The sequence below is a fragment of the Polypterus senegalus genome, chromosome 6 (genome assembly GCF_016835505.1).
Source record: "Polypterus senegalus isolate Bchr_013 chromosome 6, ASM1683550v1, whole genome shotgun sequence".
Lineage (NCBI taxonomy): Eukaryota > Metazoa > Chordata > Cladistia > Polypteriformes > Polypteridae > Polypterus > Polypterus senegalus.
The window spans coordinates 87,354,789-87,367,606 of record NC_053159.1 but is presented as its reverse complement, the minus strand read 5'-3'; the positions used below and the strand labels follow the sequence as shown (position 1 = coordinate 87,367,606).

The following is a 12,818-nucleotide window of genomic DNA, read 5'->3' as shown; positions in this document are numbered from 1 at the left end:
TATATTTATTGTACGAGGGTGAGTCAAAAAGTATCCAAACTCCGCCTGTAGAATTTATTTTAATCAACTTTCAGAAAAGACAGATACATAATTTATTTTAATCTACTTTCAGAAAAGACAAATACAATATTTTTCGACATCATCACCCTGCTTTCAATACACTTTGTCCATCTGTCAACAGGCTTTTGTATTACTTCATTAAAAATGTTTTAGGCTGAGCTGCAAGGCACGAATGCACTGCTGTCTCAACTCTTCATCAGATGTGAATCTTCGTCCTCGTAAGTCTGTCTTGGATTATTGTACAGGCAGAGCCATGGTTGATTTGCCACATCATCTACTGTTACTCATCTATTCAACAGAATCACTTCACGTACACGCTCAAAGTTGTCATCAGTCATGGATGTGGGTGGACGTCCAGCTCCTTCTTCATGGCTGACACTTGTGCAACCTTCCTTGAACTTCTCTATCCATTTGTGCACACTTTTTTGCAACAAAACACTTTCTCCATAGTGTGCACAAAGTATTCGTTCAATATCGGCACCAGGCACACCCTCAGACCACAAAAAATGAATCATTGCACATTGTTCTTCTTTTGTGCAAATCACAAGTGGGGCAGCCATTATTTTTCACACCACAGTTACAAATGATCTAACATAACGTGGTCTAACCTGCACATCAGTGACTGGGGAGACGGACCTCGTACAGAAAGCACTGATAAGACTGCCAACAGATGTTTTAATATAACCGGAGTGCAGATAATTTTTGACTCACCCACGTATATGAAGTACAGTAAACTTCTTACTGTGCTTTACGACGAATGCTGCAAATGTTCTATTTTTATGTGATTCTTTTAATCTTTTAAAAAGTGAATGCAAACATAACTATCTGGAAAATTTAAGCTAATGTTTTGGACCATTGTGTTTATCCATTTTTCGCCCCATTAAGTTGATAAATTAATATTGAGGCACCTATAAATTGCCTGACAACTGTTAAAAACTGTGCAATGATACAAATGGTGTAATTAGACATTACTAAAGTGATGTAAACCACAAAATGTGTCAATTTACAGATGCTATCCAAACAGTTTGATATATAGAGAGACAGACGTGCATAACCTTTTCTTGAATAGGGGTCTTTCAGCGAAGAGAACAGTGTTATGACACCTAATGCATTCTGTACTCATATCCTTTGGAGGAACATTCCTTGAAAGGTAACACAAAAAAGTAATTTAAAATCTGTCATCACATACTGATGAAAGAAAATGTTAAAAAATAAAATTTAAAAATAAAAAGTTAACAGAAAATTAAATAGAATGACTACATAACTCCTTAATACAAAACTCTTTATATAGTAAAATATATGATGGCAACATAAGTGAATAGTACATTAAATTCCTTATTGAAAGCAATTGCAGAAAAGTAATTGATTTAGAAAAATAAAATTGAACATAGTTTCTACATACCCACGCTTTTCAATCATGACTATAACTAGAATGTTAACCAGTTGTCGATGTGTTTTGTCTGTAATTGTGCCACTTTCACTATTTTCTTGTAATATCTTGTCACCACCTGGCTTCTGTTGTAGGATGTCTTCGACAAGCTGTGAAATAAATTCACAAAATGTGATGAAACTGCAGCATCTGAAATAGAAAACAGACTCTTGCATATATAATTTTTTTTAAATGTGTGACTATTTAGTCTTTGCATACTTACATACTACTTATTGAACTACTTCCCAAATTACATTACCACAGATGTATTAACTAACAACACAATTATATTTTATTGCAAATACCTCTTTTGCTTAAGTAGAATCATTCTCAATTTGTGCTTTTTTAGGTGTTTGAGATGCACCCTCACTGTCAGATGAGATGGATTTTGTGTCTGTAGATGACGAATACTATACAGGGGATTCTTATAAAAGAAACAGGAATAATGGCAGTATAAGATAGAACAGGAAAAAAAAATTATTTTACTAACTAACCTGGAAATTTAATTCCTACAACTAAGCCACCACTTTTGACATTATAATGGTAGGCTGTTAACTTGCCTTTAAATGAGGGAAAGTTGTATCTAAGCATCAAGATAGTAGAAACAAATCTGTTTTTTTGCTTGGCATTTGTTACATTAGCATAGGCTAAAAGTCACAGTGTTTGTTTACCTCAATCAGGAATGCCGATTTACAAACTGTAGCAGTAGATCGAACTTAAGAAATCTATATTTGTTTAATTCAAATGCGCTTCAGTTAGATCTGGCATTTTTTAATGAACAAAAATATTTATTTCACTTGCAAAATTAATTTATTCTAAACAAGCAAAATTGTTTTAAGCACTTTTATTATGAATTAGCAGTTCCCCACGGCCCCGCGCACATAGTAGGGAAACAGAAGAAACTTTAAAAATCAATAAACAAAAAGGTATTGCTAGTTAAGCAGAAGCAAGTTACGCTTCAAAACACAGAAGTAGACCAACTTCTCTGTCTCTGTCTCAGATTAGCGCAAATATATAGCTCCTGCAAGTGAACTATGATTGTTAGCGCAAAATCAGCCGGAATGTTCAAGCAAATTCTAGAAAAAAACCCAATCTAAATCCGTTAAGTAGTTCTCTCGATCGACAGCTAAGAGAATGTAAGATACACCCTGAGGCTGGCGCCTGAGTGAGGAGGGCCCCGTCCCCCTCCCCTCAGCCCGTCGCATATCTCTCAGATTTGCGCAAATAAATCAGAATTGCAAGCCAAATATGATATTTAGCGCAGTGAGAGGTTTCAAAATCAATCGGAATGTTCAAGCAAATTATAGAAAAAAAACACATTAAGTAGTTCTCTCATGAAAAGTGGACAGACAGACAGACGTTGGATTTTATATATATAGAGATGCTTTGATTATTTTAACATTTACAGTGTCTAACACTTCCCCAGTTTGTATTCACGTCAAAGTATTTAACTTTGGTGTACCAAACCAGTAATAAGTAAGGGATAGGCCACAACAGCTTACTAAATGCAGAATTAGAATGTCGTGCTACTTGCTGATATTAAATCATGCAGTCAGTCACTCTTACTGGTTAACATTAAATTGAAATGTCTTTTGATATCTAAAATTATGAAAAAAATGTGCTGGAATTAAAGTTGTGAAGAAAGCACTAATTTGTTCTTACACCAGTGGTACTTCATAAGACAGTATTTTTTTAAAGATTAAAACACCATTTGACAAATCAAAGTTCAGAAAACTTTACTAATGCAGTGATCTAACTTGTTTTAATTTTACCTGAAAGTGCAGCACCATCGCTAAGTCTCCATATACTGTAATGTCAGACTTCTCTTCTAACAGTTCACTGAAGATATCTCCTTCATCTTCAGCCACTGTGTCATCCATAATGTGTATTGCAGGGTTACTGCTGATATTGAATTTCTATTTGACTTGAAAATAAACATGTAAATCGGTCCTTCCTGTTTCAAAAGCTACCTTTGTGTTCATCACTTCTTAACAATTTCAAATGGACTCAATCACAAAGGAATTCTGAGAAAGAGGCTCCCACTGAGCTTTATATATTTTATGAGTGTTGAGGAATATAAAATCATTAAGAATTCTGAACATAAAAGATTAGTCAAAAAACACAGCAAAAGTCATCGTGGGCAATATATTGTATTTGACCTGTTTAACTTATTTAAAACCGGACTACACTGAATCAGCTACATTAGTGATAAATGAAAGCAGTCTTTTCAAATCATAAAACTGAAGTTCTCATTGTCTTGTGCCAGGCTCATGAACTGTTTCCCTGCCTCGAAACAAAAACACTTCTTCCTGTGTCAGTATATACCGCTTCAACACACTCACAATGTACATTTGTATTAATTAATACTTTATTTGAAATCAAAAGGCAAAACACTCAGAATTTTAATAACTCAAATTACTGGTCAAATTTGAAAGTTGGCGCTATTATGGAAAAAGATGATCCGCTGTGGTGACCCCTAATGGGAGCAGCAGAAAGAAGAAAAAGAAGTAGAAGATTTAAAAGTCGGTACTATCACAAAATCTCAAAACCTTAGAAACATTTAACAAGCCAGCTATTTCAAACTAATAACTGCTCCATTTCTGAGAGTAGCATCATCTTTTCAGTGGTACAATAAGAATATATAGTGACAACATGAGCTGCCTCAAGCATACACAATAACAAGATATTCACATCCTAAAAATGCCAAACATTATTAATGCAAGCCACTAAAGTATCAGAAATAGCATATAACTAAACAAAGGACAGATTTAACTTTAATATTATAAACACAAAATGGTATGCTTAGCAAATTGCCATGCTATCATAGCATAAGTTTAGGACAGCTAATTTTTAACTCTGTAACAGTATGTGTGCCGAGATTTGAAATGAATTTAAATAAAGCGGATACATTTTTTGTATGTCCAAACTTTCTGGAACAAATTTTTATGAAAAATTATACCAGTCAAAAGTGTTGAAGCCAGAAAGAAATAAACCAAATTACCACCTTGTTTCCACAAACCTGCACACCCTACAATTCCAAAATGGGGTCAATTTCCTAGATGTCTAGTTTACCCCACAGGTCTGTGAAGAGATGCATTACACTGAAAATTAACTTGGTGGACGGAGTCTATGTTACTTTGAGAGGAGTGAATTCTTACTGAATATTAATGAAAATAAAACACTATGATGCTTTGAACACTAAAATCAAAATTTTAACACTAGGAATTTTGTTGTGTAGGCTGTAGGTGACATTAGTAGTAGTAGTTTTAATAGTATTGTCATGTCTGAAACAGACTGTGCTAGGAGACACCCGTTGAATAATGGCAGAGTAAATGCTGCTGTAACAGTCAGGACTTTCTCTCTGTCTCCTTCTGTTAACTAAGTAGCTCCAGCCATTATCTTCTACAGATGCTGTTGGAGGGTGCAGAAATTTGAAGGGTGAAAGATAACAGAAGAGTGCAATTTAAAAGTCCCAGGGTTAAGCAAGTCAAGTGTTGTGGTGCTCCAGTGTGTTCGGGGTCCTGTGGTTGTAGAGTTTTCATGTGTCTGAGTATGGTGACACTTCTTATAACTTTAAGACAGTATTTTTTTGGTACCATGAACCAAAGTGTTTAACTAGGAGATTCACTTCCCCCTAATGCTAGAAATCTCTGGGGAACAAAGAACTTTCTTAGCGTTTCTACTGACAGAGTCCAAGAAATACTTTCTCATAAACTGGTAAAACATATTAATGAAAACAAAAAGCAATAATGTGTAATGAAAAGGAAAATTAAATAATGTAGTATAATAATGAACAACAATAAAATATATAACATATATTAAACAATATGTTATACTTTTAAAGCTTGAATACATTGACCACGGTGACATCTTGAATGTTGATTGAACTTAACTGCTTATGGGTTTTCTTTTGTGTACTCTGGTATTCCTACTACATCCCCAAAGAAGTGCAGAATAGGTTACCATTTCTAAACTGGCCTTTGTGAGTGTTAATGTGGACTGTGATGGACTGTTGCCTTTTGCTGGGCTCTCTACTGATAGTAGTAGTTTTGTCTAGGGAATCCATTTCCGGGAATTCAGGAATCACGCATGTCATTCCCAGGAATCCCAGGCACCCAGGGATGATATAGTGCACGGGCATCACGCATTTTTAATAAAACTACTGGAATATGTTGACACCAGTAAAAGGCTAACCTTATCTACAAGCAGTTCATGCTGTCATATAAGTGCATGTATCTAGTTAGTTGCGGTAATAAGAGCTTAGAAAGCACAACGTGTCCAGCGTGTGGTCGTCCAGGCGAGAGCACACATTCGTGCAGAGTAAGCCAGCCATTGAGAAAGCATGCTCTGCCTCCACTGAAGTAGGCGGCACAGTCATCAAATACTGATACACTTGTTCTAAACAATGGCCGCGCTTGCCGTTGCTCCGCCATTTCAGCTTTTACTGATGCATCCAGTTTCTTGTCATCATTCTGTGATGGCAAGTTTCTTGGCACAGATAATGCAGATGCAACAGACTGACGCATTGCAATTTCAAGTTGCTGTTCAAAGCTGTTGTCTTACAGACGTCAATGAAGTCTGCACCGTCCCGGCATTTGTGAGCTGCAGAGTGCGGACTCCTCCCAGTCCACTGTGCTCAGTCTTAGTGGGAGCCGGGAGACTGACTGCTGCTGGTCTTTTCTTGACTGAATTAATGAGCAACACACTACACCATGGGCCAAAAAACCATGCCACTTAATTATTTTCAACTATAACTCTGTTATTTCTTGATCGATTTTTACACTTTTACACGCTATATATGCGAGCTTGGCCGTTCCCGGTTTCCCGGGAATTACAACAGTTTCATTCCCGGTAATGCAGGAATGAAAAATGTCTGGGAATCCCGGGCTCCCAGTAATCAGGAGCCTGGGAATGGATTCCCTAGTTTTGTCTGCACTGGCTTCAGTCCCCAGTGACCTTGAACTTATTTAGCTGGGTTTGAAAATGTTATGTTAAATTCAGAAATGTATTTATATTATACTTACATTTTTTTCAGAGGCAAGCAATAGTAGAGGTGTTTTTTTTTTAATTAAGAATTACCTTGTGCTTTCATACAGTCTGAGAAGTTGTATTTCAGTTGCTGATGTGGTGAAACCACATTGTCCAACCTGTCTGTATCATCATCATGTCTGTAATCAAACCTGTTTAATCCAACTCAGGTAGTACTTTCCTAGTATCAGTGATCTCCATTTGACAATATTTGACAAAGGTCTTGTCACAAGTTTCAAAAATTCACTTGTTCTCTGTTGCCTCTTACATTGAACATTTAATGGATTATTTTATTTTTTATCTTACTCCTCTATCCACTATAATATTTATCAGTTGTTAATATTCATCTACACTTGTGTAAATGTTTTACTGTTGTGAAGTGGACTCACAAACAAGACAAAATGTGGATAAGGCCCCCTAAATATAGCCACAGTGCTGGCCAGGAGACTAACCCAATCCAGCTTAAAACACAAAATGTCTCAAAAGATAGCTAAACACCCACAGGAGAGAGTATGTTCATAAACCCTTGCTTCTGGACAAAAAGGCAAACAAAAATTATTCTAGATGTATACATTTATTAACAGAAAAATACAAGAAAATGCTCAAAAGAGCAAAAACAGTTTGCCTAAAAGACAACCATACAGCAAATAACACCCAATACACAATTCAGTAATCAGATTCCAAAAGACCAAAGTAAGAAGTCAAAACCAGGAGATTCCAAAGAAAATATAAATATTCACAAAGAACTGCAAACAAGTGCAAATATCCACTGGTCTCTCATTGTAGCTCCAGAAAAAGGGAGAGGGGAGGACCTAGCAGCAGTGAAATTTGGGTGGCCCTGCCTCCTAGGGCTTCACCTACAATAAAGGTGGAACCGAGGCACAGACAATAGTTACAAAAATAGCTGAATATAACAACAATAAAACATAAAATACACATTAATTCATGCCATTACATAACATTTGCATTTTCAATTTTTTCAGACACTTCCCAGCATTTATCTTCTAATGCATTTTAATGGCATGGTTTGTAATCAGTGGCCCATGAAATAATGAATGGTTGATTTGTGCTTCTTTTGGTACTTTTAATGATCCTTTCACAATTGTGAACATTACCAAAAGAAACACAATATGTGACAGTGACCTCAAGTCCTGAGTAGGAACTACAGCAAGTTTTCATCTATTAATTAGTAAATGAGTGTGACTTTAATGTAAATGTTTTAAACTGTCAAGCTTTTCACTGTCCATGGAGTTTGAAAATCGCTTCTCTGGTTATATAAGGTGTCTTAGTTGAGGAAGTAAACTGACTGAGCCAACTGAAACATCCATAAAGGTTTTACTTTATCAGATTCTAGTGAACACCACCATTGTAGAAAAATTTTGCTACTGTTTGTAACATAATGGAATCAATATGTATAATTTTTTGAGTAAAATTAATTTTTCATTACAATGTGTAGTTTTTGTTATTTTCAGAGGTCATTTTGGCGCGTTTTTGAAGATAATTTTTATCCAGTTGCCTCCACTTTGTATGTTATTTTTATGAGCACTGTATGTTATTTTTAGAAGCAACATCTGTTGCTAGTCACAATGTTTGAACAATACACAGCACGTGAGCTTGTCACATTCCCCACTATTTAAGATGGTGGTACACTTCACCTAGAGTACAGTTTAACTTATGAGAGAAAAGATGAACAAATCTAATGGTGTACTTAGGATTTTTGAATTTGTTTTCGATTCTTGGCTTTTGATTTCTAGTTGCTGTTTAGGCTTTGTTTATGAGATACTTCTTACACTGGTGACGGACTGGCTTCGATTCACCGGTTCCCCAAAATTAATAGTTTGCATCTCTTAAAATAAACTTCATAACAGTGATACAGAAGGACAATGAGTAGTATAATCTATAAGTACCTAAAATATATTCAATTTGTATATTTCCTGCCTCTTGATATTCCTTACATTTAGACTGGTTCAGTATAGTTGGGTACAAGCTGCATCTTTATTACTACTGACCCGTTGGTGAAAATAGGAGGAATTTGAAAATTTCTTTAGACATGTGTCAAGTTATTATCATGGTTCAAATCAAAGGAAAGTGATGTCAATACTGATGCTTTGAGTAAGAAAGGACAGAGCCAACTATACTTTCTTAGAAGGCTGGTGTCTTTCAACATCTGCAATAAGATGCTGTAGATGTTCTATCAGACGGTTGTGGCGAGCACCCTCTTCTACGCGGTGGTGGGCTGGGGAGGCAGCATAAAGAAGAAGGGTGCCTCACGGCTGGACAAACTGGTGAGGAAGGCAGGCTCTATTGTAAACACGGAGCTGGACAGTTTGACATCCATGGCAGAGCGACGGGTGCTGAGCAAGCTCCTGTCAGTCATGGAGAATCCACTCCATCCACTGAACAGGATCATCTCCAGACAGAGGAGCAGCTTCAGCGACAGACTGCTGTCACTGTCCTGCTCCACTGACAGACTGAGAAGATCGTTCTTCCCCCACACTATGCGAATTTTCAGTTTCACCTGGGGGGGTAGACGTTAACATTATACAAAGTTACTGTCTGTTTTACCTGCATTTTTATCACTCTTTAATTTAATATTGTTCTTTATGTATGCTGCTACTGGAGTATGTGAATTTCCCCTTGGGATTAATAAAGTATCTATCTATCTATATTTATTTGAATTCAACTGAATTATAATGAGACTGGTGAAACAGTTGATTAGGGTATTGTGGCATGAAAATTCTACCCCCAAAATTGGATGTAAAATATCATAAATTGATGCAATGAAAAAGTATTGGAAATGTGTAGGAAGTGTTTTACCAAATGGCTGTTCTTGATAATTTTTAGTGATATCAACTGACAGTTAAAAATGGCCTAGTTTGAAGTAACAAGCAAGTTAACTATTACATTCAATTAACTGAAAACATGGCATGAGGTAAGTATTTGAACATGAGAGAAGGGTGAGAGTTGTACTATACATGCCATGGTTACCAGTAACCCAAATTCACCTAGCCTGCGGATTAAGAGAACATGCCAGGATTTTAAACATTGAGGCACTAACAAGCCCATCATGTCCCTTTTACTAGCAGTCAGCAGAGTGTGTGTAGTGATTCTACGTGCATACTTGCAGAGCTTCTGTAAGTTTGAATAAAGTAACTGAAATTCTTAACAGCAATATAAGTTTACATATAGGCTTGTTTTTTTCTATTAAACTGCTTAATTTTACGTTGATTTTACATTTCAGCACTTCAGCCACACATTTTCAGTCTTTTGACTTGGTGTCTTTCTTACTTCCTTTATATAGTCTGCCGTATCACTTTGCTCCTCACTAGAATTACAGGCACCTCTCAATAGTTACTCATTCACCATTAATTAACAGCATATTTATTTGTAGATAGTTTATTTCTGATGGATTTTGTATGCTTGAATGCAAATTTTATGTTCATTCATTCCTCATTGTAATTCTACAGCCTCTATCTTTAATTATCCTGTGAGTGTTAGAAACAGGAGACCCCCAACAATAAAGGGAGTTGTGTGCCCCTAATTTTAAACTACTATCAGGGTTTGTTTTCACCACAGGTAGGAAGGTTCTGTTAATTAGGAATGAGGGGGTCAAATGGTCATAATATGAACCTATTGGTTTGTATGTTTTTATTTTATATAGAGTCAGCTTTCATGAAATGCCTTATGGAAATACCAAAGTAATGCCTGCATTTGTGTTCTTAAATGTCAAGTTTACAGTGCGCACATAGTGAAAACAAAATGGACCATTAAAAAAAGATTTGCTGAGACTGTAATACTTTTAAACCTGTAAATATTATACATGTAGTAATAATTTTCATACTAGAATGTGTACGTTTTTAACATCACCTTTTCTGAACATGGAAAGTTTTACAGTGGTTGTTGGTATTCTGTGCAATTGACATTACGTCCCCAATCCCAGTTAGTGAGATGATAATCATTCAGGAAAAAAAGCACACCACCTTCTCAAATAAATTCAAATGAGCACTCAAACTATTAAAAATTGACACTAAGTTAAAAATAAGCCGTTCCTGTAAATAGTCAGAATCAACAGCCATGCACATGCCTGCCCTCATGTACTGTTCATTACAATGCACAGTTCTACGTTACCAGAATTTGCCACGCTAATGTTTGTATTACTATAAATGTTATTCACACTCAGATCTACACCATTAAAGTATAATATTACATTTTGAGATTTTTCACCACATTTATAAAAGCTAAATTAATTTTTATTTCTGTATTTTCCAAAAATTTCAATGACTCTCTACAGTAGTAACAAATCAGATATTCAGTAATTTACTTTCTATTATACTTATATACTGATATTTATTTTCCTCTTTCTCCACATCTTCCTCTTGCTTATTGTTTACTCTTAATTTCTCTACAGCACCATTAAAAATTGTCTAATTGAGACTTTGACAAAGCTACTGTCTTTACTGGTAAAGGGCAGGACATGGCAGGCAGCATCATTGCCACTAACTCACCATGTCATGGCTTTTCTCACCTTAATCAGATTGTGTAACCAACACTAGTTAAATGAAAAGCAATAGATCAATTTTATGAAAAATAATTAAAAACGTAAATCTTTCAGTGGCTTGTTTGATATTCCTTTCTCATGATTAATGTATTTCCACTTTGCATAGAACCAAATTCTCCTTAAACATTATGACAAATATCAATCCACTATTTTATTTCAACATTTTTAAATATGTTTTCCTTATGGATGGAGAAATCTGAAAACTTTTCCATACCCCAAAGACATGCTGAATGAATTGCTGAAGATGTAATAAAGCGAAGCACATTGGAATTTCAAAAGTCAATTTTGCAGTAATGTTAAGGATAGTTCAGTATCCAGAGTGTGTGCTTATAAATGTGGTTGCCTTGCTTATACTATGATCATAATTCTGCCTGCAGATTCACATAATTCTCATTGTGATGTTCAAAGTGATAATAAAGAATATAGCTGGGTAGCAAGTGCAGTGTTTGGGTTTCAGTTTAAGACAGAAACCATCTCCCGTCATAACTGAAGAGCACATTCTTTTACATACTCTTCCTCACTCATGCTGATAATTTAGAAAATGTTAGTTATTTTGAGCTGAGCTGAGCTCATGATACTATTTGTGGGTTGACTCTAACTAGGCTTAATTTTTGAACACATACTTTCTTTTCCTTCTCAAAAAAATTGGATATCAGCATGATTTGTATATTGCACACTGGCCACAATTTTATCAAGAAAATATGAAGCTCTTAGATTTCTGAAATTGCTTAATACTTACAGAACTGTGAAACAGCATGTTGCAAGCCAATGTCCCCTCTCAGTGGGACCTCATTTATTTTGTGGCAGCTCCTTTCATCAAACTATAGATTCTTTTTCTAAATCTCTATGTATATGAGCTCAACATTAGAGTTAAGTGCTATGACTAAATAATATTATAGTCCAAACTCTGCATTTAGTTCCTATGCATTCTAACTCAGTCATTTTCCTTTCTTCTGTAAACAGGGAGCTTGCAGATCTGGTACAGACTAAATAAACTGAAGGAGCCAGACATCTTTTTTACAAACACCGTCAACCTGGCAAATGCACAGGTTCACCAAGTTCAGATTAACCGAGAAGGCAGAGACATTTATGTACAGGTAAGCTAAAAAAGTGTAATTGAATTAATCCTTCATTAAGTCTGTGACCAGTGGAAACCAGTGCTTGTAGTAAATTGGGTTACAGTATTCCTGTATTCAGTGGAATACTGTACTATTATTGGTCATATTTGTATAGGAATAAACCTTAAAGGCAATAAACATGTCATAAAAAAAGATCTTGGTAAAAGCCTTCTTATGCCTACAACACTAAACTGAAAGTACGTTAATATTTATTATATAAGATGTAGCCAAAGCATGGAAAATAGTGGAATAATGAGAGATCACAAGCACTGCAATCAAAACCATAACGCCAGAAAGAGTTGGAGTCAAAAGGTTCAAAAACAAAAGGTCGACAATCAGGTAAGAAAAAAAAGGTTTAGGAATCTGCGAACATGGATAGGTAAGTGAGCTCATGCTGTAAACAGCATGTCACAACATTCGAGGACACGCTCTTAACAACACAGGAGCAGTCCTAAGGATGGGAGTACAAAGTGGAGCCACCTGATAATAAACAAATATGGTGACAGAACTGGTAGAAATATGTAAAGAAATCAAAAAGTATACAAATAATGGAAACAAACAAAATAAAACAAATGCATTATGTGGAGAAAGAACTTAAGACGATACAAAAAAATTGAAAAACATC

General features: G+C 35.6%; 1 protein-coding gene across 1 annotated transcript in view; it reads left to right on the top strand.

The window, feature by feature from the left end:
• Positions 1-12,818, top strand: part of LOC120531252 (contactin-associated protein-like 5) — a 558,720-nt gene that overhangs the window by 503,595 nt on the left and 42,307 nt on the right. The window contains exon 20 of the mRNA XM_039756501.1: positions 12,039-12,172. Coding sequence (XP_039612435.1) covers positions 12,039-12,172 — 134 coding nt within the window. The remainder of the gene's footprint in view (positions 1-12,038; positions 12,173-12,818) is intronic.